At 36.0% G+C, this 27,245-nt stretch overlaps 1 protein-coding gene across 1 annotated transcript; it reads right to left on the bottom strand.

Moving 5' to 3' along the window:
- Positions 1–12,161: 12,161 nt before the first annotated feature.
- On the bottom strand, positions 12,162–26,889 carry LOC123533178 (1-deoxyxylulose-5-phosphate synthase YajO-like). The gene is made up of 5 exons (XM_053520469.1): positions 26,731–26,889; positions 24,843–24,988; positions 14,655–14,808; positions 12,693–12,866; positions 12,162–12,278 (listed from the first exon to the last, which is right to left on the bottom strand). Exons 1-5 carry the CDS (start codon positions 26,821–26,823, stop codon positions 12,162–12,164), a joined length of 684 nt encoding a protein of 227 aa, XP_053376444.1. The 5' UTR covers positions 26,824–26,889.
- Between the last annotated feature and the right edge of the window lie 356 nt (positions 26,890–27,245).

Raw genomic sequence — 27,245 nt, 5'->3', positions numbered from 1 at the left:
CATCTTTGGACGGTTCAAAAATCCCATGTTAAACATACGATAAAGCCCGAAACGCGTGAAAATGTCCCGAATGTAAATCGGGTGAAGTAAGCGCTCTATGTATGCGTCTGGATTGATTAAACTGGGCGAGTCTGCTTACTTATTACTTGAGGATGAAAAAAAAACGTGTTTTTTAAATGTTGCTCTTAAACAAGGGTGGCGGTTGAACTACTAAAAGTACAACAACAGTTAATTCACAACAAATCGTACGGTATGTTTTATAATCAGTAGAAGCTAGTCGTATTTACGCTTATGAGACCTGTTTCACCCACAAGTAAAGAATTCACAGGTCCATCATAAAATATTTTCCCCAGCGCACAAATACTTGTCCTATTCAAAATGATCGCGGCCTCATGCCTCATCGGCCGCGATCAAAAATAAACGGAACACCTGAGGATATTTGTTCCTCATCGGCCGCGATCAAAAATAAACGGAACACCTGAGGATATCTGTTCCTATTGTAGAGCATTAGCTTTACGTTTTAATTCATGCTTAATTGTATAATTCAGTTCGATGACTTTTCTTCCAGTCTGTTTAAGATTATAATGTAAAATGATAGCTGAGCTTGTGAACGACAAATACATTTGCCATTCTGATTGAATTGTTGTACTTTGCTAACACATCATCCAGTCATTTATGAAGGTGTCCAAGAAATGGTACCGACGAAAAGGAAAAATGTACATACGAATTTTCTACTATTTCAAATGGTAATTATGATGTTGAGACTTTGCAATGGGAATGAGGTAAGTGTATTCCTGAGAATAAGGTAATGTTTGTCCGTTCTGATTAGTCAGTCAAGTAAACAAACCGAGAAAGTGTTGTTTTTTTTTTTCAAAATTGAAATTGTTTACTGCATTTACCGTATTTGGATATACATTTAAAAAAATGATATAGTTTATGTGAATTGAAAAAAGTAGTTTATCAAACGAACTTCTCCCGCCATGCCAATGATGTAAACACGTGGTCAGCTCATTCAGACGAAAATTTCTTTTAAAGATAAACTATCACAATTCTTGAACAAATGTGAATATATATACAGGTTTCGATTTACATGTATTTAAGGCCGTACACGCCATACTGTTATAATGTAAGTCTATGGGAGAACAATTGGTGTTCTCTAACCATCAGGTAATTCTCCCTAATTATGTAGCATAGTATATGTCTCTTCCCTTTACTTTTGATCCAGAATACAAAATGGTATCGCAAATATTCATTTAACACTGATTTTCAGGCGGTTACCAACACAGTATGCTTTGCAAACACTTTAATGATGTCACAATCATATTTGACGTTATTGGTGTAATACTTACAATTCACGTAAATAGTAACCCGACTGACGAAAATTTAGCTTTAAAAATATTTATGTGGCAAGAAATGTTTTAGCGAACGCAAAATAGGAAAAGACACAACGTTACGTTACTTTGTCATGTGAATGAGCATTTAATTGACCAGTCGCCAAATGTCCGATCGCTCCGCCTCTTAGATCACGTGAACTGGAAATGCCAAACCTCTAAAATGACGGATACGAAACTGTTTTGCTAATGGGTCGTATATGTAACAGTGTCTGTGAAACGTTTTCGGGATAGATATGACACTATTGAAGTTAAAGAGACTGCGGATATGCGACTTTTTAATTAGGTGGTTTAAAGTAAAAATGTTTCGCTAAGGTAAGAATTGTAGTTTTATTCTCTCTTGTATGTTTCTCAAAGTCTATATCGTATTTTCGTATGTTCTCAAATTCTAAAACTGTATTTCAATTATACTTAATTCTTAATAATATTAATTTCTTCATCTTAAATTTACCTAGATGTTAATTCATACGGTTAACAAACGCAATTTACGACTTCCAACTTAATTCTGGAATAACAATTTATTTTTAATGAACTTAGTCAGGTTCATTTTTAGGGGCTGAGTATGGGCATCCCACCAGTCACGGGCATTTGATTCACACTGGTCCTTTTCCCAGTTTGGGGAATCTGTGCGATTCCATTATCAAGCCTATTCGTTTTAAATACTTCAACATTTTCTATCCTTCATCTATATTTGAAAATCTGTGTAGTATTTATTACAATTATTAATAACCGTTTTAAAATGAAACGCGCGCCTATATAGCTTTTTTTCTTGTATTGGTAGAACAGTTAAGATATTTTAAGAAAAAAAAAACACCGCTACATTTCCGGCAAAAAAAATGATGTAGGTCCATTCAGTTCTATTCATATGGTCTTATGACACTACATTTTGACAATTACTTGTTCATTCACAATATCAGTATGTGTATATCTTAGTTTATTTGGAATTAAATGATTAGTAGTTTCAGCTGTGTTTAAAACGTGTATTTTTTAATTTATAATCCACACTGAATTATTTATGCCCTGAAAATGATGCTCGTTTTCGATAATCTTTAGGTTTGATAAAGAGTTCTTATTAAATATGGAAGGCACAAGTTTGCATGTCTCTTCTTATGACTGAGAAAAAGAAATAACTTGCGCAACTCCAACTTCACTTCAACATTTTAGCAACAAAGTATAGAGTTTTAACTACATTTCGGTAACAGATGCTTATTTACTTGCTAATCTCGACAATCAGCTTGTCGATATCTGATAAGTTTGATTGACAGGCGTCGACTGGTCAATTATTACTTGTCCAAAGATGATAAGATTTCAACATAATCTACTAAACATGGAGAGAGTGGGTATGGAAAGCATTATAATGAAATACATTGGAAGAGCGTTTTATGTTGGGATAGGGGTAAGTGAAATATGTCCAAAAATGGTTGTTCTCCTTGCAGCAACGATAAATAATAACAGGCTGACGCCTTTTCTTCATTATGTTCAATTTCAAGATTTTTGGTATCTTTTATTGCACCTTCAAAGCAAAAAATGTGAAGATCTAAAAATGCTAGTATACAGATTTTCATTCACTATTACTATTATTATTATTATGTAATTATTATTATTGGGCAATGGGTAGGGGCCGGGCAATCAATATGAATACTGAGAACGGTATTTAAGAAAGGGGACTATAATTTATCTTTCAAAACGGGACATGATTTCAAAAGGTTGCTCTCCTTTTTTGTAGTTTTAAATACATTGTGACTGGAAACAGAAATATTTGTAATTCTTTATTCCTGAGAAAAACACTATCGCAAATTCGATAAATCATTGGCAGTAATTATCACTTTGTACGATTATCAATTTCGAATTTTTTTTGTCCAAATATGTAAACGTGTAATCCCCGGAAACCCGGAAATTTTACGGAAATCACAAAAAGGTCATAAAGTAGTCATTTAAAAAGGCGACGAGGAAAATATGTGTTTAATTCGTAAAAGAAAAACACGAAAGCACTTAGGTATCGCTGGAGAAGTCTTGAGTAACAATTGACAGAAATGTGCCACAAGTGAAGAAGTATCATGCCAGTGATACATGTAGTACGAAAATTGACACTGTTCCTGACGAAATTGTCTTAGATTCTAACACGAGTAAAAAGGGGAAATTAGGAAACCCAAGTACTTACACGATTATGTGACATAGACAGCATTTATAACATTTGTCAATAGACAACAAATATTAGAATATGCTTAGCCTAATAATCTGCTTTTATTTAAAGTACGTTTGTTGAATAACTTAATAAAATAACAGACCAAACCCAAATTTTTAAGATAAACTTGTTTTGAGCGGTGATAAAACCGAGACAGTTTAATTTGCCCAAATAACCTAGTTTGAGATGGTTACCAAGAAATAATAACTTAAATTGTTATCTTAAGAATCCTGGTAAGCAACAGTAATTTATTACACTGCGTTATTTTCTGAAAAAAAAATTTCGTGAATGAAATTCCATAGTAATGTTTCATTTATGTATAAATTTAATGTTGTTTACATGTTTTCATCATTGTTGTTGGATTTTTGAAGCAACACGTCTATAATATACGTTTTCGTTGTAACTTCTTTTTGTTGTGGGCCTACATTGCGATGCATGGATCTATGGCTGTGTTTAGGGTGTTCTGTGCTTCCTGGAAATCTACCCTTACCTTTTATCGTTTAATGATTTTTTTCGATCATTTGAAACAAAAGGTTACATTAAAACAGAAAATGATACTCCTTCACTAACCTATTTTCACAGGTGTTACATGTCCTACGGTTTATTGGTATCCTTGTTCAATGTCCAGTTTCGACAGCTAATCTATGATTTCGGGTGCGGAATTTAATCATAACTCGCTATAATTACTTCGGGTGTTGCTTAAGAACTTTCCTAAGCCAAAAGAAGTTTTTAATATTCTATAAAAGGTGCCATTGCTGGAGTTTTCAATAAGAGAGTATCAATCAGTTTTGAATAAATTTTAAGCCATTCACTATTAATTACATGTTGCTGGTCCCATATATTGTTTAAACCAAATTTAGCTAACAATATGATTTGACTGCAAATTGCCAAGGACATGTTTTTCTTAAATGATTCATGTTATAATAATATAAGACAATATACATATTTTATATACAATAGAAGACAGTTGAGTGATCATTTTCCCGTTGGCATATTGTTGACCGAAAGGATATCATATATTAATTACACCCATGTAACTTGGGGTTGATCTTGTATTGTAGATTTTAAAATGCACTTAAGAAATTTTAATTTAATTAATTTTTCAATAACGTCATTGTTTCCTGTGCCCCATATCTCGATGCCGTATAATAATCTTCGCTTAATAGTTTTATCAAGACGTTTAGACAATTTGCGTTGCAGATTAGACTACAGGTCTAGAGGCCCGGTTACCTGACCGCTAGCCACTTCCTCATTTTTTATTAGCGGAAACATTTAGTACCGTCTAACCTACAACGGAAGACAAGTGTTCCGGCCGTTCCGGACTCTAGCTTTTAGCACATACCGGTGAAGAAGTAGAAATTATCAAGACTGAATTTTCGGCGGGTAATTTTTGTAAATTTCGGTAAGTTATCACAATAGGATAATTTTCTTCTGCATCTGTTTTGTAATATAAAATTAGGTGCTAAATATGGAAAGCATTACATTAAGCATAAAAAGCTGCGTGTATGATATATATATGATAAAAGGTAAAAGGTCTTTTTTACACGGGTTGGGCTTAGGTCCAGGCTCTACTGGTACTGATGATAAACCCGGACAGATGATAAAGTCGAACACCTTGGAAATATTCGATTGCAATCGGTTATTTATAAAATTGAACACACCATCTAATAGTTTCCACTTACAACACCAACTGGTGTAAACAAAAACAAAATTGGTAAATATTCTGTATAAATAAATGACTTAAATAAATTTGTATGAAAAATATTTATCCTAAATTACTGGGAAAGAGGGTATTTTTTGCGCATGCTCACTGTCAAAGCATGAAGGCCTGACATTTGTTAACTTTTCATTACTTGATCAGGAATGACTGTTGCAGCTTTTTGGGGAAAGTTTCAATATAATAATACCAAGAAAATTTTGTAAATGACAAAGGGTTCGAATTTATCATCAGTCAACGTTCATAAAATCCCCATTTTACATACCCCTTTCAGGCCCTCACTTCGTGTGAGTTTGCTTACTAAATATAAATTTGAATTATGTAAAGTTTTCAGCAAAGGTTAAGCTTTATTTTGATACCGACCATCGATTTCAATTTGCAGAAGTAAAAAAGTTACAGGTAAAAAACCCCATTTTCTGTTCGGGTTTATCATCAGTACCAGTACCATAGACTCTTGAGAGATCGAGTTTGTATACAAATCCGTGGTATTTTCTATTTTTAGAACTGATGGAACACGCATATATAAAAAGGTGTTATAACATTAACAGCATGTGAGCGCGCAAATCTCTCTTTTAACACACGTTTACTCTCCAGTTAAAACAGTCCCAAAAAGTGACAAGAACTGCAGTTTTATGCTAGAATGTGTAATACAAAGTTACGTTAAAATTAAACTACGTCATGCTGGTGTGAGAAGGTTAACAGGCGCTTGTTGGCAGATATTTCCCATGAAGTATGCTACTGAAAATTGATTGCAGTTTATTGAAAAAAGAATGATTTTGGCTGCAGCTTCGATTTATTTCCAAGACAATGTTGAAAACATAACCAACTTTATGTTTAAGAAGTGGCCGAATATTTACAACCTCTAGAGGGTAAAATGTGGAGTCTAAACCTGTCCGTTATTTTAAGTGCGGTTTTACTGTTTACCATACTATAAATGGCCGTTAATGATAACAATCAATGTTGCTTGTACTAAAGCATATATGGTAGAAATTTTGTACAAATACGTTGTATAAAGAAAGAAATATTTATAAAAAAACGCAAAAAGTGGCCAAATTTATGACTTGAACTAGTACTTATAATGTATTAATTAATATGAACTTAGGTGCTACCTAGAAGGCAGAGCTCCCTTGAAAAATCACCAGTGCCCCTTGAAAATTTAAGGAGTGCTGCTGGAATGACCTGGAATTATGGATCCGTTTTAGGAAGTTTATGTTCTTTAAGATCTATTAAAATTTTCATGAATTAATGATAATTCCTGATTTCTAAGTGAATGTCTTAGAATGCATTAAGATTAAATCTAAAGAAAGTTACAGTTCTTTTTAGAAAGAATAATGTGTCCAACTTTAAGGCAAAATACTGCTATGATAGACCTCTGGTATGGGAGAATGAAAATCATTTACATGTACAAAGCTTGTTTAAAAACCAAAAGACTAGCTTTGTACATGTAAATGATGAGAATTTTACCCAGAAAAAATCACTTTTTGCCGAAATTCTCGAAAACTTCTGTTTTATTTACTGAACTGCGAAGTTAACATTTTTATGGTTAATCTTTTAGCACAACTGATACAGATTAGGAATGGTAGTTACTAGTAGGAGCCTTTTTGATGTTTATTGATAATTCATAGTCAGTAGGTTTTTTCTAGTAATAAACTCTGGTTAGTGCAGGGGTTCCACTAGACCCGAAAACCCAAGAGTCCCAGGACCCTTGGGCCCAAATTTTGAAGGGTCCTTTTCCAAAATACAGGAGTCCTGTCCCAACACGTCAATATAATTTACTATAACATTTCATGTTATTTTAATTAGGTTTATCTTCATTTTTTTTTTTTTTTTAATAACAGAACAGTGCTATAACACTCTAGAAAAATGTATCCAAAATGTACTATCCGAATACTGTTACACTTTCAGAATGTCATCGGAAAGTAGTTTTTGCTCAGTTTATTTGGCAAACTAAGCTAAATCAGCGATAGTTCCTCAAATAATGATGCTACTTATCATAAAAAACTGCATTGAAAGTCAGGTTTTTTTTAGGAATTTTGGAAATATGCATTTGACATCGGGTGTAATTAGACCCGTGAACGGACATTCTAAACTTATTTTTGCTTTCGAAATTCATCAAAATTTGTGAAGTTTCTTGTTGAATTTACGATATGATCACTAAACAATGATCTTATTTAAAGTTGGCATGAAAAAATCTTGCAGGGCACTTTTCACATGCTCGGTAATTAGCTGCTTACGATAATTTAATAATTGGCGCCTTTTTTGACAGTACACAGGATTCGCTTTATCAATTAATTTCAACACTTCATTGATTTCTTGTTACCTATGTGCACTCGCCGTGACGTAACTTGCTGATAAAAAATCAGCGAGGCATGTCTACAGGAGAAAGGGCGGGATTTAGCAGAGATCAAAGGCAGGAGAGCATGACCGCGAGTGTTTATTTTGAATACACGTGTCTATCGTGGAAATAGTTTTACTGAAGGAAATTAATGATAAGAGAAAGGATTATCAAAGGAAAATGCCCCCGGGTCCCGAAGGACGCACAGGCGAGTATTCTGCCGGGTCCTTTGAGCGTCTTTTGAAAATCTCCCGGGTCCGGACCCGGGGTCCCGGGTCAAATGGAACCCCTGACAGTGATTTTTAAGCTTGTGGATGAAATATATGTTAACAGGGAAAAGAGCATTTTGTGCTTTTCACAGTTAAATGCCTGTAAGTTTTGATCCAAAAACCTTTTTTTTTTTTTAAAGTTTTATCTACTGACTACTGTAGGCTATAGACAGTACTACATTGGAACCTGACATCACTAACAAAACACTTGTTAAATATCACATGAAGGACTTTATTGTTTTTACAATACTTTCAAATCCCATAATAAATAAAATAAAAAAAAACTGAAATAAAAAAGAAATTAAAAAAAAAAAAGACGCTTCTGATGAGGATCGAACTCCCGACCTTTGGATTTCAACGCTACCTTGTTAACCACTGCATCAGTGTGGAAGTATGACGTCATCACCACAAATATAAGTATATATAATAAACTTCAGTTGCGGCAGCGTGACGAAAATCGTTTCACATTGAAAATATTGTATTTTACCTTTCTTTCTTCGTAGAAAATGTATTTAGCACTAAATTCTTATTATCAGGCGCTCATTTACATTTTTATTCAACGTTCAAAGCAGTAAGCGAAACGCTTTTGTCAACTGTAAACAGCAAGCGTCTGTTGACATCTTACTGATTAATTACTATGAGCATTGCGTACTGGAAGAAACCCGAACAACACCGATTCCAAAAACTTACCACGAATTTTCAACTCGATAGTAATGTCTGTACACAGTTTTATTCATTTTCTTTTTCACACGTCTAACCGTAATGTGACGCTGTCGGCGCCGCTTTGCGGCGCCGGTAGCTCTGCTATTATTTCAAAATAAAATGGATTAATTATGAACGCTTAACTTACATTGTTTTTCTAGAAGTTTTGAACATCACTACAGTACCGCTATTAAAATTTTATGTCATTTAAAATGGTTATTCATTTTAAAAAGATATAAATTTGAATATGAAAATTGTAAGTATTTCAAAACTTCTTGAATTCTTGCAATCCATAAATAAGCCAAAAAGTTATTAAAAATTAAAAATTTCGATCCCATACAAAAACGATGTAAAAACATAAATTTGTTTTGCCCAGCACCAGATAAACAGATATTAATGCGTGACATCACAGTGATCTCTCAGGACTATAAAAAAACACCTGGACTTAAGCATGAGCCGAACCCATGTGTTTATTATATAGCCTTACACATCTTCTCGGGACGACTTAATTTATACATTTACAGTTTTTATGGGAGTTTAAGGTTTAGGTAAAGCCTCTTGTGTCCCATGTCTCTTAGTTACATTCCAGTGGTGGTCTAATCTGCTTTTAACTCGACTATTCGAAGAATAGTGGGCTATCCTACTCGCCACGGCTTGAGCTTGAGTGTCACACAAATGTTAAATATTTTCAAAGTCCATTGAGATATTGCTTTGATCTTTTGTATACTTGTTTAATACCATCATGACCCCAGTCTGTAAGAAGGAGGAGGCAACTCTATCAAGCATTTTGACAGAATTATGGCCCCTTTTTGACTTAGAATATGCTTATTGCAATGTTAAAGTTTTACTCATAGCTTATATTGTACTATCAAGCACTGAGAATAGTCGAGCACGCTGTCCACTGACAGCTCTTGTTGAATGTTTGATCTGATATTTTATAGTTGTCATCCCTCTAAGCCTTACCCATTTCCGCATTTTACTGTAAGAAAAACGAAAACTTTAGGAAATCCAAAAAAGTCATAATACGTATACTGGTCAGACTTAGGGCCTACTTGCTTTAATAACTTAAACATTAATATTCATGTAGAAACTTCATGGGTTGCATTTAATCCATAATTTTAAATAAGAGACTTAAAATCGAAAATATGATGTGACAGGTGCAAGGAGATATCTACCGACACCGGTTTCATTAACAACAGACTGCTGATATGACACTTAAGTTTAATACAGAAATAAAGCTCAAAATATACATTCATAATATATCAGTGAGGCAAGTTTATGCTTTAATGTCAACATAAATTCATTATCAAAGATGTAATCATTACAAATACTCTGTACATGTACCAGAAAACGTTCCCAACGGATGTTAATTGGGGATTTCCTAAGGGAAATATGCAGAATAAGTTTGGACATGACGGCGACCGTCAGAAGTTATCACGCTGTCCCGAAACATCCTATTATTTGGGCAATGTTTATGTGGAGAGATTATAGGGAGAGGTGGAGAGGTTGTAGGGAAATATGGAGAGATTTTAGAACCACGACATGCAAGTCAAAAAAGAACCTAAATATAGCTGTTTGTATATAATTTCCTGTCTTTATTTCACTTTACGTACCTGTATACTAATTTAAAGTAAAGAACAAACCCAATGAAAGTATTTATAAGTGAATCTGTTTTAGCTTGACTATACAAAGTATACTGAGAGCTGTCCTACTCGCGTCGGCAGCCTTCTGTGTCCACACCTTAAAGTTTTGATGCACTTTCTCTTTTTTCTCTGTAATTACTTGACGGGTTTGCTTCAAACTTAAAATATTTATTCCTCATCATCACCCACATCATCTGGCTTAATACTTAGGACCATAACTCTTGCACCAGTATTTTATAAATTGTCCCCCCCCCCCCCTTTTTACTTAGAATTCCAGGTTAAAGTTTCGGTGCATTTGATTCAAAGAGGGGACCGATTCTCCAATTAAAATGTATACATCCTTGAAAGGCGCTGTATAAAAAGAAAGACAATAGGACATCTGGCTTGTCCTCTACAGGTTTACGAGCTTATCAGTAGACTTACATTTTACAGGTGATTGTTTCGTTTAACTGGATAGAAATTTTGCCCATAAGGCATGTCAGGACCTGCCCTTACTGACTTCAACTTGCCCAGGAAAAAAATATACTTATACAAAATACTTGAAATTTATTTGAAGTTCTGCACATTTGACTATAGATACTGTATTTAACATCGGGCGCAGTAATCTTAGTGTTTATTTAGTACAATGAGAGAATTGTACACCAATGTGAGGTTTTGAATCCACAACTGTTGAACTGTTAGGGGTAAGTGATTCAAAGCCAGCTTTGCCACTCAGTCATTGAGGCCCCTGAATAAAGAGTCTGACTCAAAGCCCTGTAAGTATTCCATAACAGTTTAAAAAAGCAAAACCAGATTATTCTGTATTTAGAATGACCTTTGACCCAAAACAAGATTATTCTGTATTCTGTAATTTCAGAATGACCTTTAACCTTTTGCTTGAATATCTATAGGAAGAACTGAGTACTGGTATGAGTGGATTATAATATGGCCCAGTACAAATACTTAAAAAAGCAAACATCAAAATGAGGTATATCAATATCAATAATGATGGTAAACATTTAAATTTTCAGAGATTAGTATGACAGCAGTCGAAGAGGAAGTCTGGTGTGAGGTGAGCGACGATGAGATGTATAATCCGGGAAAGGAAAAGAAAGGAACATGGGAGCCCAGGGCAGAGGATATTCTTAAAATGTTAGAACAGCTTCAATCTAAGAAGGTAACTTTATGTATAGCGGCTTCATTCATTCAGGGTAGAAAAAATATTTTTGTGAAGATAAATTAGTTTTCAAAATACATATATTTAGAATAAAATCGGGTTTTTGTTTTGGTTGACTTAGATGAAAATTGTCAGAATATGAAATAACTTCTTCTTTAATTGTTGTGACTACTAAAAGTTTGCTCTATCAAATCTTTATTTGTAAAGTTGTAAACTTATTGGTAGGTAAAATCTTAATTATATAAGTTAACTTCAGTCATTATTTTTATACCAGATTTATATAGTGCCCATTTCATGATAAACACAATAAAAGGCACTTTACATAGAGCAAATGCAGACACTCTGGACTCTTAAGTTTATTCTCTACTTGTACAGACAGCGTGATCTGAACAGAGGGACAGAGTGAGATAAAGCCCTCAGAACAACCATCTTTTGTGGGAAAGACCAGTACAGGCCTCTGTCATAGGGCTTTTTTTTTCGCAATAAAACCACCTCTGGTAAAAGGAGGCATTCCCAAAGCAACTTACAAGTAGGGGTTTTCCCAGTTCTGAACTAAGCATTCCCCAATGACTATATCATTATATGGTTCGAGCCGGAAGCTCATTTTATTGTTCAAGCCGGAAGGACATTCCATAGGCCCACTGCAAATTGGTATTTATTCTTATAAATGTTTTATATGGTAATTTTAACGCGTAGTCGTACAAGTTCTTGCAAACATTGTGGGTTAGACGCAATATTCGAAAATGCCGTTACAAGATGAATATTATATGATGTTTACAAACCCTTTCAGAGGACTCCATGGCAACACACCAATGCCTTCATTTGCACATACCATGAATTCTTCAAACTCAGACTGACGTGCAAGTAAGTTGTACTGTTGCTGAAGTAAGAAATAAAGAATTATATCTTCGTGGATACCGCTAGAAATGTGTACGAATTGGTTTACATTGAAGAATAACATGAAATTTTGTTATAACAACTTCTAGTAGCAGCTGTTGGCGTAGCAGCATTAACAAGTAAATGCTTTTGTTACAAGTAATAGTAGTAGCAGTAGCAGTAGCAGTAGGAGGTGGAGGAAGAGGGGGTAGGAGGATGGGGGGGAGGAGGAGCAGCAGCAGCAGCAGCAGCAGCAGTAGCAGCAGCAACAGCAGCAGTTGCTGCAGAAGTAGCTCCTGTTGTCGCACTGAAGTATATAGTTGCTGCTTTAACTACTGGCAATTTAGACAAAGAATTATGTCTTCTATACGACCGAAAACTTATTTCAGAAAACTTTAAAACACGGTTGCATGCTAACCTGAAGTGAAACGCATGAATTCAGACCCATCATCTCAATTTTGTCGACGATTTTCTGCAGCTGCCAGCCACAAACATTGCTAACACCAAAATATCGTATTTTCCCGCATCTCACGAGATCATCCAATGTCCGCAATGTCTCTTCAATTGGTGTAGCGTTATCCCAAGCATGCGACTGGAAAACAAGATTAATAAAACGATGTATGTTGTAGTTCGAATGAAGTTTTTACTCAGACGAGCATCTTTGTGTCTTTGTTACCATAACGTGAGTAAGGGCTTCACTTGGACAGAATACTTTTTATTCACAATGTCCTCTAACTTATTTAACAAACAGGAGCAGAGGGCCGGATTGAGCACAATCAATCTATTTAAACTTGCATCTGGTCGTTCCGAGGCGGTATCTCATCGCGTTCTTTTATTATGTATTTATTTTGTCGTTGTCTATATTTTTTTCTTCCACTTCCCTTACGTACTATTGTTACGCACATACGTTTTAAATATGGTTCACACATCCATACGTTCTGGGGACGTCGTTATTCCTCTGGTTTGTACGTACACTTACCCCCTAGATATTTTGGCAATATCTTTTATATTACACATAGTATATTCATGAAATTTCTCACATGTTTAGAACAATACGTTTTAAATAGCGTATTTATAATTCATTGAAAAAGGCTATGCTATCTTTTGTTTTATTTTGAAACTTCAACCCAGTGTTAAAATATCACAAAATACACATAAATATATATAATTAAAAAGCGAACGAATTTCGTTATAATGCAGGGCAGTCATGACAAAAGTAACTGACTTCTTTATGTTGCAAAAAAAAACACATAAATATCTATAATTAACTAGAGCTATCACTAAAGGTGATGAATGTACCCCCGCATGCACTGACACAGTACATTGCAATTTGACGCACACAAGATTGCATAATTTTGTGGACTGTATGTATATAGACTGTATATATACAGTATAGTAACAAAAAACAAAGTCCCATAACTATGCAGAATATTTATCTAAAAGAATGTAACATGCACCATGCACAACTAGGGTTGGTACTGATCACTTGTGTGAAGTTTCATTAAATTGTGTGCAAGGGTTTGGTAGATTAGGCACGCACAAGATTGCATATGCAGACTGTATGTACATAGTATGTTAACAAGAAACAAAGTCCCATAACTCTGCAATTTTTGTCGCTGAAAGAACCTAACATGCCCCATGCACAACTACTGTTGTTACTGATCACTTGTGTGAAGTTTCATTAAATTGTGTCAAGGGGATGAGGAGAGATGGTGCGCACAAGATTGTGTCTATGTATATAGTATAGTAACAAAAAAACAAAGTCCCATAACTTTGCAATTTTTTTTTCTGAAAGAACCTAACATGCCCCATGCACAACTACTGTTGTTACTGATCACTTGTGTGAAGTTTCATTTAATTGTGTCAAGGGGATGAGGAGAGATGATGCGCACAAGATTGTGTCTATGTATATAGTATATAGTATAGTAACAAAAAGTCCCATAACTCTGCAAATTATTTTTCTAAAAGAACCTAACATGCTCCAAGCACAACTACTGTTGGTACTGATCACTTGTGTGAAGTTTCATTAAATTGTGTCAAAGGGATGAGAAGAGATGGTGCGCACAAGATTGTGTCTATGTATAGTAACAAAAAACAAAGTCCCATAACTCTGCATTTTTTTTTCTTAAAGCACCTAACATGCCCCATGCACAACTACTGTTGGTACTGAACACTTGTGTGAAGTTTCATTAAATTCTGTCAAGGGGATAAGGAGAGATGGTGCGCACAAGATTGCGTCGACGGACAGACAGACAGACAACCTGAAACCAGTATACCCCCCCCCCCCCTTACAACTTTGTTGTCGCGGGGTACAAAAAGTCATATCCAAGTAAAAATATGACTGCACATGATAGTGTCCAAAATCTGCATGTTTTTTTACCTGCAAAAGGTCTATATAATTGGTTTGAAGTCGTCCTAGACTTTCTTCACAACTTTCTATAATATGTCGTCTGCTAAGACCAACTTTGTTCACATTATTCCTATCCATCGGGAACCTAACTTTAGTTGCTAGAACAACACTGCTGCGATCTTGTCTGAAACAAAATAAAAAAAAAAGTCAAGGATTAAATTGTATGTGTTAGAAGTCATTGTTCCCGTCATTGCGACTCTGTTTTGATTCCTAGCATGTGTAGCAGACTTTAAGGAAAGAACTTGTGACGTCATAGCCACGTCACAAAAATGCTAACGATGATGGCATCAATATCAATGGACACTTACAGTACGCGAGTTCTTTAGGCCAGCTAGGTCATGCTGGTCAGGCTATCAGCCTTTAAGTAGTGCCGTGTATGGCGCCTATAAAAAGTCTCCCCGTACTTGTTATATTTTCTGGTTCTTTGGGATCACGGAGAACATTCAATTTTATTAGAATAGAATTGCCATTGCTGGGGGTGTAAAGGATGTGGCACAGTCTATTACCTTTCATGCGTGTAGCGTGGCATACTAAGTTACTCGACTGAGTAACATTTAAAAAGAGCTAAAAACTCCGTAGAAGCAATATAAAACTGATCAGGAGTGGGTATGGGGGTAGGGACAATGTCATAGCATATGAGTATGTTGTTGTCTTGGTCATTGACTAATAAAGTTTGTGTCAGCAGATTGCTGTTGCTCTTTTATCAAAATTTCGATCAAAATTTATAAATTTTGTTGTTTTTTCTTGCTCCACTTGCACTTGTTATTGTAAATACATACTTAAATCTAAATATATTGAAAATTCTGAATATATATGAGGTTTCAGATGCATATAATTTTATACTATAGCTGGTATTGACCATAAGAACGATCTTCCTAATGGCAATTGTCCATCACTAGTAAAATTTGGAAGGATAAGCAACCGTGTCTGTAACAACTATCAATTCCCAAGCATTATTTCCTAAACAAAAAAAAAGTTATCTATCCCATAATCAAAGAGAATCAACGAGAGCAAAAAGAACAGATTCATAAATTAACATTTAGACTTTGTTATCCTCATTGTCATAGTATAACATTCAATTTCAGTCATATAAACTATCAATTCATTAATTATTACTTGGAAAACATACCGTTATGACTATATATTTCCGGGTCATTATACTGCAAAGCACCTACTCAACCCTACATCACTCCGTCGAGGGAGGGGGTAGTATAAAGAAACCAAATTTCAATTCCAGCCGCCTTCTTCTTATGCCCTTACACTCATCTCCCAAAATTTATTGCAGAAAAAATACATCAATCAAAATTATTTAACGCACGAAATAAGTATACATCCTACACCTTAATATGTTTGAAATACGGTAAAACTTCGATTTCTTTAAAATAAAAAAGTGGAAAACCACAGGTCGCCCAACACGACATAAACGAAAATGTTGCAGGTTCGGTTTCATTGACGGTAGTGGAAGTGCAAGCCCTCTAGCCCCAAGTTGAGCAGAACTGAACATTTACACATGTTATAAGTACCAGAAAGTAATTTAGAAACCTAGGATGTACATATGTGCATATTGCCTTTTGTTTGAATAAACTATCTATCTATCTATCTGTGTAATAAATACTCAGAACCAGCAAATATTTAATTACTAATATCGTCTGGACAATTCCTTTATTATTGTTTCGTGATATAGATTTTATATTTCAGCCTAAACACCTGTCACAAGACTTTTGTCTCAGTATCATTATTTACTTGATGGTTTCCAATAATGGTGTGATACATTTCACGGCAATTGTAAATTTTTGAAAGGAAGACGATTGTGATATCAAAAACATGCAACAGATGGCAAACAATAATTTGGCCTAGAAATCAATATAATGCTTACAACATTTTCCTATAACTGCAATATTCAAAAGAGAATTTAGCGTAAATTTAGTTGAAGAATGAAATAAGAATCTGTTGAAATAGCTTCATCATTTTGTCTGTTTTGAAATTGTGCATAAGTCAAAGTTTGTCCTCAGCAGTCTGATCAGTTCATAGGCATTTTAGAGTATTTAATGCAAGGTAATTTGCATATATTCTGTTGTAACACGTATGAACACATGTGTACTTTATTTAAGAATTGACTGCTATTTTCTGTGCGTTTATACGGGTACAGAGCACATTGGGACTTCCTGCAAATTCATGAATCGCGCAAGCGATTCTTGGCCTTCCAGTTTGGTTCATACCCATAAATGAACGCATAAAAATAGCATTCAATTCTTATATTTACATTTTACGATAGCTTGCTACAAAAATAACTGATTTGCTTTCTAGGAGTATCAGAAAATCAAAATAAATGTGAAGATATTGATCTTTCCGTCATCCTATAACAGAATAGTCAAAAAGGCCCGCCCACGTTCAACTATAATTCGCCTTCGATAAAAATACAGTTCCTGGTTTTTGTTTGACATATTTTAACTCCAGTGAAAATTCATAGAGTCGTGTTCTGTGATCTTTGACACCAGAAAAAATAGTTAAAGCTATAATTAAATGTTCTTGTTCAAAGTTTTGGCGTCCAATTTTAAAATAATTTTTGGAACGTGACCATTCTATTCATTATTTTGGTGAAGGACGTCAGATTACGCGTGCAATCTCGCGGAAAGGGTCGCCATTGATATTATTACTCTAATGTTGTTTTTATGAAAATTAACGCATTAAATTTTGTCTTTCCAAATAAAATGTATAGTGAATGCAAATTTTGTATACAACAAAAAAGTTTGGAAAAAGAACTCGTGTTGTTAATTTGTGAATAATAAATTTCGTCCTGCCTAGTCCAAGTCCTCCCAAAATGTCAGCCCCACTCCCCTCCCCGACCCCGATTTGTAACGTTTATCAACTTATATAGACCTTTCTTTACATTCCGAGCCGTTTGTGAATATTTTGTTCCAAACTAAAGGAGCATAGTTTTGGTTAGAAAAGTCACCAAACATTTGCTCTAAAATTTCCACGGGGAGGCTCCCCGCACCCCGCCGGAGGAGGGGATTCCTCCTCCCGCACTCTCCCCTTGAGTAACATCTAAATGGATCACGCTACGCCCCTGCCTTTCATGAATAGAACTCAGTCAAACCGAGGCTGTTATTATATTGTTTTGTTACGGTCTATTCTTCCAAAGGATCTTTCACAGACATATTTTCCATATATCTTGTTTAACCCTTAGCCTGCTATATTTCATTAATGGACTGGTCCATCATTCAATTTGGGCAATACCATTTATTATTCGAAGGGGTGTTCACTGAAAATTTACTAACTGAATAGCGAACAGTGCAGACCATGATCAGACTGCACGGATGTGCAGGCTGATATTGGTCTGCACTGGTCGCAAAGGCAGAATCACTTGCCGCCAGCAGGCTAAAGGTAAATCATAGTGAGTGTGTGGTGTACCGACACAACTGTAATCATATGACGAGTTTTCAGCTTTCAATGGTGGAGGAAGGCGCCAAATGCCCTTCTGTGCATTATATTTCGCACTGTGGCACCAGAGTTGTACCACTGACTTTCCGTAAACAAGCTGAATGGCGTTTTTCAATAAGAGAATTCTACAATAAAAGCACTGTTTCGAACTGACAGCGATGACAGGCAAGTGACTTGAAGCTAGCGACCTCAACCATTTAGCCACGGAGGTCCCTATGTTTAATTTATAATCATACCATGACAATCATACAATAACAAAGATATTACAATATACCATCACAGAGTTAACTAGCTATTATATATCCATTTACTGGTGTACATATTCACGGTGCCTAGTAATTTTCATATACGTTACAATGTCAGGCATCACGAATCTTCTCTGAGTGATGTGTTGTAAATGTGACATACGAGAGGCGGTCGGACTTTTTGCTGGACTTTTTGCTGTTTCTCAAAAACCGTTCAATGTTCCCCGCCTATGTCTATACACTTTGCCATCTTCATGGGAGCTTTTGTATTCGCTCTGCAAACAATAAAGTAGACCTACTGCTGAGGTACCGATTTACAGCTAAAATCAAAGCCGCCCTGGTCTCATATTTGTTTCCGGCGAACTTTTTTTCAGTTCTTGAAACAAATAAAAGTCACAGGAGGCAAGATCTCGGCCGTATGGAGGGTGGAACAACAATTGCCACTTTAAGGAATTGATAAGTTCTACTGTAGATGAGGCAGTAAGAGATGGAGCATTGCCATGCAAAAGAAGGACATTTTTCTGGGCTTGACTGGAGCTCAATTTTTTTCAGTGTTTCTTTAAGTTTTTTACAATTACTTCTGAATAGTATCTAGCAGTCACAGTTTGATCTGATAGCATGAAATGAGCTAGTATTATCCCACATGAATCCCAAAGAGCAACCAGCATAACCTTGCCAGCAGAGGGAGACAGCTTAAACTTCTCGGGAGGTAGGGAACCAGTTCGTTTTCACAGTTTTGACTGAACTTTTGTTTTAGGTTCAGAACGAACCCACATTTCATCCCCTGTGACAATATAGTTCAAAAACTTATTTTCATCTTGGTTAAAAAGCCCGAAATGCTCTTTCGCTATGGTCACCCTGGATGACTTTTCGTCTTCTGTCAGCTGTTACGGCACCCAACTAGCACTTACCTTGCTCATAGCTAATTTTGCGTGTAAAATATGATGTGCCGACGCTTTACTGATCCTACAGTGATTGCCTACCTACTGCAGTGTCACTCTGCGCTCTTTGTTGACAAAAACCTCAATATTTGCCACCATTGTAGGGGTCACTGCCTCAGCGGGTCTCCCTGGCCTAGGCTTGTCCCTCACGCTTGTACTGCCCTCCAAAAAAACGTGAAACCCAGCTATAAAAGGTTGAATGGGATATGCAGGCTTTAGGAAAACTTTTCTGCAAACTTTCAAAAAAGTGGCAAGGTTTTTCACCCTCTAAAATCAGGAATTTTATTAAAGACCGCTGTTCCTCCAGCTTAGAGTCTATGGTAGCCCTAACGCTTACCTCGTTTAAACGCTCAAAACTTCTCGTGTATTCACACTTCTTATTAGACATTTGCGAATTAAGTCTACGTGAACTGTGAACACCTAAGACGATCGATATTTCAAGGGGACCATCTCAACATGATTTAACTAATTTATGTGCAGTAGGAAAACATTCCTATAATGATGGAAAGGTCTGACTTATTATGCCACCGCACAGGATAAGATTTGGATTTGTTTCTCCGTCCGTCTGTTCGTCAGAGAAATGTTTTGTTACACATATCGCAAAAAGTATTTGATCTAGCGCCACAACACTGTCCTAAAATATTCTTCTATATTTTAAGTTGCGCATCTGAGACAAAGTTGAAAAGATCACCTAGTCCGATCGCAATGTATCCGTCGTCTGTCGTCGTCGCCCGACATGAAAAAAAATCTAAACTGGGTTAGCTGGTATGAAAATAAAGGTCAGCAGGTAAAACATTGTCAAAATTGTAGAAAACTTAGTATCTTGCGTCTACATCCCTTTGTTGTTATACGCCCGAAAGAACGTATTTTGTTATACCCCCGGTGTCATATGTAAGTACGAAGTTTTCAAAACAGGGAGATAATTAAAAAACTGTGACCACATAGATTTATTGTTTCTTGTCACTACACTCCTTCTCACTGACTTCTATCAGTTTGTATAGTATCAAGTACATATCTTGCTTAGTATACGAGTTATGTCTCAGACAAGGTTTGCAAACAATGGGAGATAATTCAAAAATCGGACAAACTAGAGTTATGGTTCCTTGTCACTCCATTTCCTATCAATGAGCTCTACCATTGTATTAAGTAACAACTTCAATATTTTTAGTTATCAACTGGACAAGAGGTGTGACGGAGAACGGACGAGCAATGTGGCGACTATATGCTCCCCCACTTCAGGTAGTATAAAAATGGAATCAAGAATATTTACAATGTTTTTCTTTGATCTAATCTGGTTGCCTAGTGTTTAAGCCAAGATGACCCAATTTCAAACTTTGTCGAGAATTTGTTAACTCAAACCATTCTAGCTGACTAAGTTTCATTGTTTAACCTCTAAAGTGTTAACAGTGAAAATGTGTGCGACGGATGACGACGGACACAGTGCAAGAGTTACACATTGCACTCGAAACAAAGTTATATGACCTTTGAACCCTAAGTGTGACATTGACCTTGTAGCCAGCCATCCAAAACATGCGCTCTGCACGTCGTCTCGATGTGGTGGATATTTGTGCAAATTTTTTTTTAAAATCCTTCAAACAGATCAAGAGTTACAGAGCGGACACGACCCCTAAGTGTGACCTTGACCTTAAAGCGAGCAATCTGATACAGGCGCTCTGCACATAGTCTTTAAATCTACCCTTACCTATTATCTTTTGATGTGGAGAACATTTGTATCAAGTTTGTTTGAAATCCTTCAAGGGGTTCACGAGTTACAGAGCGGAGTCGACACAAAATTGCTAACGGACAGACGGACACACAGACAGACAGACGGCCAGATAAACACCTGGTGTATAACGAAGTACTCCCTTCTGGCGTATAATAACAACAAAGGAATGGAGACGCAAGATATTACGTTTTCTACAGTTTTCGCAATGTTTTACCTGCTGACTTTATTTTCATCCCAGCTGACCCAGTTTAGATTTTTTTCATGTCAATCGACGACGACGATGGAAGACGGATACATTGCAATCAGACTAGCTCATCTTTTCAACTTTGTCGCAGATGCGCAACTTATAATATTGAACAACAGGAAAGTGTTATGACGCTAGATCAAATACTTTTGCGATATGTCAAACAAAACATTTCTCTGGCGAACAGACGGACGGACAGACAAATCCAAATCTTATCCTGTGCGGTTACAAAATAAGCTAGAACTTACCATCATTATAGGAATGTTTTCCTACCACACATAAATTAAAATAATGATGTTGAGACGGTCCCCTTGAAAAATCGATCGTCTTAGGTGTTCACAGTCCACGTAGACTTAATTCGCAAATGTCTATTAAAAATAATATAACCGATTAATAGGCGATAAAATGTAGTTTTTGCTCATGTATGATATAATAGGGTTATTATATTAGTAGCTCGATCTGGGAAACTGTATTCGGCTCGAATGGATTTTGCCAGATCGGATCTCATGAGGCGCGCAAGGCTACTGTTGTAATGACCCTTTTATTATATACCTTCTTGTTTTGTTATCGAACGAAATCTTAAATCTTTGTCGATGTTAAAATAGAAATGAGTGAAGTTTTTATGTGCGCTTTTTATAGAAGTGTGTCAGGTTATGCATATTAAATGAAAGTAGTCCGGCAACATACAATACAAAAGGTACAATACGGATTTTTTTCTGCCTGTTCATATTTACTTGTGAAATACAAGCTGTATTTTTGACAGAATTTATTATATAGGTATATAATAAGTGGTTTTATTATATAGCTCCCTATATAAGTTCTGTCGAAAATACTGCTTGTATTTCACAAGTAAGTATGAACAGGCAGAGAAAATGTCCGTATTGTATCTTTTGTATTGTATGTTACCGGACTATTTTCATTTAATATGCATAACCTGACAAAGTTCTATAAATAGCGCAGACAAAAACTTCACTCGTTCCTATTTTAACATCGACAAACAATGAAGATTTCTTTCAAAAGCAAAAGAACAAACAACAAGAGGATCATGAAGGCCCTGTATCGCTCACCTGAACTATTGACCTACAGATCACCAAGATTAACATTCTGACCAAGTTTCATTAAGATATGGTCATAAATGTATTGTCTAGAGTGTTAACTAGTTTTTCCTTTATTTGACCTAGTGACCTAGTTTTTGACCCCACATGACCCAGATTCAAACCTGGCCTAAAGATCATCCAGATTAACATTCTGACTAAGTTTCATGAAGATACAGTCATGAATGTGGCTTCTAGATTGTTAACAAGCTTTACCTTTGATTTGACCTGGTGACCTAGTTTTTGACCCCATCTGACCCAGATTAGAACTTAACCTTAGGATCATTAGAACATTCTGACCAAGTTTCATAAAGATATGGTCATAAATGTGGTCTCTAGAGTGTTAACAAGCTTTTCCTTTGATTTGACCTGGTGACCTACTTTTTGACACCACATGACCCAGATTCCAACTTGGCATAAAGATCATCAAGATTAACATTCTGACTAAGTTTCATTAAGATACAGTCATAAATTTGACCTCTAGATTGTTAACGAGCTTTACCTTTGATTTGACCTGGTGACCTAGTTTTTGACCCCACATGACCCAGATTCAAACCTGACCTAGAGGTCATCAATTCTCTAGAGTGTTAACAAGCTTTACCTTTGATTTGACCTGGTGACCTAGTTTTTGACCCCACCTGATCCAGATTGTATCTTGACCTAAAGGACTTCAAGATTAACATTCTGACCAAGTTTTATAAAGATATGGTCGTAAATGTGGCCACTAGAGTGTTAACTAGCTTTTCCTTTGATTTGACCTGGTGACCTAGTTTTTGACCCAACCTGACCCAGATTTGAACCTGACCTAAAGATCATCAAGGTTAACATTCTGACCAAGTTTCATGAAGATACAGTCATAAATGTGGCCTCTAGAGTGTTAACACGCTTTTCCTTCGATTTGCCCTGGTGATCTAGTTTTTGACCCCAAGTGACCCAGATTTGAAACTGACCTAAAGCTCATCAAGGTTAACATTCTGACCAAGTTTCATGAAGATACAGTCATAAATGTGGCCTCTAGGGTGTTAAAAAGCTTTATTTTTGATTTGACCTGGTGAACTAGTTTCTGACTACACTTCACCTAGATTTGAACTTGACCTTAAAATCATCAAGAATAACATTCTGACCAAGTTTCATAGAGATCATATCATAAATGTGGCCTCTAGAGTGTTAACAAGCTTTACATTTGATTTGACCTGTTGACCTAGTTTTTGATCCCACCTAACTCAGATTTAAATTTGACCTAAAGATCATCAAGATTAACATCCTGACCAAGTTTCATTAAGATATGGTCATGAATGTGGCCGCTAGAGTGTTAACAATCTTTTCCTTTGATTTGACTTGGTGACCTAGTTTTTGACTCCACATGACCCAGATTCAAACTTGACCTAAAGACCATCAAGATTATCATTCTGACCAGGTTTTATGAAGACACAGTCATAAATGTGGCCTCTAGAGTGTTAACAAGCTTTTCCTTTGATTTGACCTGGTGACCTAGTTTTGGACCTAAGATGACCCAATATCGAACTCGTCCAAGATTTTATTAAGGGTAACATTCTGACCAAGTTTCATTAAGATTGGGCCAAAATTGTGACCTCTAGAATGTTAACAGTCAAATTGTTGACGACGAACGGACAACGGACACAGGACGATCACAAAAGCTCACCTTGAGCACTTCTTGCTCAGGTAAGCTAAAAAGGTGGATGTATATAATAAAAGGTCATTACAACAGTAGCTAGATCTGGGATTTTGTATCCGGCTCGAGTAGATTTTGCAAGGACGGATCACACTCGGCGCTTGCGCGGCTCGTGAGATCTGATCTGGCAAAATCCACTCGAGCCGAATAAAACATCCCAGATCGGGCTACTATTATAATAACCCTATCGTAGTTGCACGTTGAAAGATAGGAGCATGAAAAACCCGGATATTTGCCGACCGCCTCTCGTACAGTCCTAAAATGCTGGTTGCACTATTTATTTGGTATTGCATTATTTATTGACTGGACACCATTCGTTCAACGATATTACGTTGAAGGAACCGAAACAAAGTTCATTAAAATTTTATTCTGTGCCAGCATTTACTCCTTCTCTGCAAATGAACGACAACTTCCAAACCTTAATCAGAGGTGGTAGACAAATAACTATCGTCGCGGAAATCATTGTCTCGCCGGAGATCGAACTCCCCAACTTTTGACCAGGAGTCTTGTGCTCTATTGTGCAAACATAGGCGGGCCTAATGGACTTGTTATACAATAATTTCATTAGCAGCCGCCCTGAACTGAACGACTGAAGCGATCACATTAGATTTTCCCCTGATAGAATCTGAACATAGAACATGTTGGTGTTGCTTCCGGCGTGTGGCATCCTGTTCAACATACTTAAGAAAAAAGCAAGCCGTGCTCATACAACAGCTACCAATAAGTCATTCTAACAGTTAATCATCATTGTCTTATATTTAAAGATCTTACTTTTTAAGCCAGCTGCCGACCACTCTCTCTGATGCACCAAGTCCATAAACGTTGGCAGTGTCCAAGAAATTGCCTCCTAGCTCAGCATATCTGTCCATTACCTTATGTGACATTTCTTCGTTAAGCTGAGTGGCAACTGGCATTATCTTCAAATCAAATATAAATATGTTGCCATTTAATGATCGTTCTGGTTATTTATACAGGAAACAGCGGGAGGTTCGTGAACAAACCTTATTACAATTAAGTTTTTGTTATACCTCTTAAATATGTTTTCTTTTGGAATTTTATACCTCACAGACTGTTGTTATTTTAGTTTAAAACTGCATTGTTCAAAAGATGTATGAAACTTGTTTCGAAATATATACTTTGTTCCAGATAATATAATACGGTTATTATAATATTAGCACTACAGAATGACTGTATTCTTTTGTATTTCCATGATGGTAATTATACATGATTTGCATGATAAAAATGAGAAATACAAGTATTTGCTAAGAAATTGACAGCGACATATATTAGGCCAAGACAGCGAAGACAATATGTTTAATGTCTAAACATTGTATTGAATGAATGTAGCATTATGCACAGTATTTGATATATTCAATCTGACTAAAGTACTTGATCTTCTAAACGAAGATCTGAGAACGACCCATTCACATTCGTCTTCTGTATATTTTGGATTTCCAGTATTGCTATTTTTATTTTAGCCAATCAGACGACTTGTTCGAATGTCAAAGAGTAAGAAAAATGTGCAGTCATTTCAGGGCTCGAACCCGGGACCCCTCGCTTACAAAGCAAGTAGCCTACCGACTGAGCTAACCGGCTATCTGATACATTATGACATAAGAATTGTAAATATCAAAAGTCAAAGCTACAGGTAGATTTGCAAGATGTTGTAAGTTAGGCTCTGATTGGCTAGCGAAAGGGTCGTCAGAACGAGGCAATGAATAGGTCGTTCTCAGATCCTATGCGTAGCGTAATAGGATATGTACTTTAGTCAGATTGTTGATATATTAAGCCGAGTTTAGATCAAACTTTGTTTCTACAGGGTAAGATCGTTATTTATCTATGTTTTTAAACCTTTACTGAAAAGGGATTGACTGAATAAGTTTGTAGATGAATTTATGAAAACACATTAATTCAGGGAGGGCATAAATTGTCCACCTGTCATTATGCAATATAATAGGGTTATTATAACAGTAGCTTGATCTAAGATGCAGTATTCGGCTCTAGTGGATTTTGCCAGATCGGATCTCACGAGGCACGCCGAGTGTGATCCGACCTTGAAAAATCCACGAGAGCCGAATACAAAGTCCCAGATCTAGCTACAGTTATAATGACCCTTTTATTATATACTTTTACCATTTTTATTCTTGTTTTGTTCTTGAACGAAATCTTCAATGTTTATCGATATTAAAGGGAACATAGTGAAGTTTTTATGTGCGCTTTTTATAGAATTGTGTCGGGCCATGCATATTAATGAAAATAGTCCGGCAGCATACAATACGGAAGGTACAATACGGAATTCAAAAGATACAATACGGAATTTTTGTCTGTCTGTTCATATTCAATTGTGAAATACAAGCAGATTTTTACAGAATTTATATAGGTATATAATAAAGCTGTATTATACCAGTATTACAGGAATGATTTTCACGAAATTCTTGTGGGAGAAAAATGTAGGTCACTTGGTTGCGGTGGGTCTTTAACGCTGCTGTCACAAAACTTGAGAAATCTGAGTGTGTATTAAATACATGTAATCAAAATTATTCAGAAATTTAATCCATGTTGGTACACGTTTTTACGACAACTACAGTTTTCACGGAACATGCATAAATGAAACATGATAATTGTCAATCTGACAGTTAAACATGAAACCACAACTTACCCCTTCCCCAAACGTCATTGTGCCCAAACACAGGTTTGAAACTTGGACCCCAGTCCTGCCGAGATAATTGTACGCAACTTTCGCTTCCGCCATTCTTTTGTACTGGTCTGAAAGTGTAAGAAAAGTGTATAGTAATAAAGAATGATGTATCTTCTTTGTGCTACCGAATAAATAATACAATTGTTAACCTACACATCTTACTTGACAATTAGAACATACAGTTATTACTTACTTAAAGTCAATGATATCCAAATTACAGCAACCAACAAATTTTAGAATTAAACTGCTAGTACCTGATATGCGGTCAAAAATTGATAAAATGGCTTGCGATTATTATAGTAAAGCTGATAAGGTTTTGTTTATATTATATGTCCTGTATTTTCAACCGTCCTTGATATTAATGTCTATACGGCCTGCATACTAAAGTTAATTTTACTACGGCAGAGCGTTAGTGCCAGTTGTATCTTATTTATTTAATCAAAATTTCCAGATACTAACTCGAAATGTCGAGTTTC

This window comes from Mercenaria mercenaria, chromosome 12, assembly GCF_021730395.1.
Source record: "Mercenaria mercenaria strain notata chromosome 12, MADL_Memer_1, whole genome shotgun sequence".
NCBI lineage: Eukaryota > Metazoa > Mollusca > Bivalvia > Venerida > Veneridae > Mercenaria > Mercenaria mercenaria.
This window is presented reverse-complemented; position numbering and strand designations above follow the sequence as displayed.

What these genes read in the sequence shown, in the direction of transcription:
- LOC123533178 (XM_053520469.1), bottom strand. Translation starts at nt 26,823, where the DNA reads ATGGCGGAAGCGAAAGTTGCGTACAATTATCTCGGCAGGACTGGGGTC. An exon ending in GTCGGCAGCTGGCTTAAAAA is followed by an intron (nt 14,809 to 24,842) that starts GTAAGATCTTTA and finishes ATTTTGTTTCAG; the next exon opens with ACAAGATCGCAGCAGTGTTG. An exon ending in ATTATATAGACCTTTTGCAG is followed by an intron (nt 12,867 to 14,654) that starts GTAAAAAAACAT and finishes CTTGTTTTCCAG; the next exon opens with TCGCATGCTTGGGATAACGC.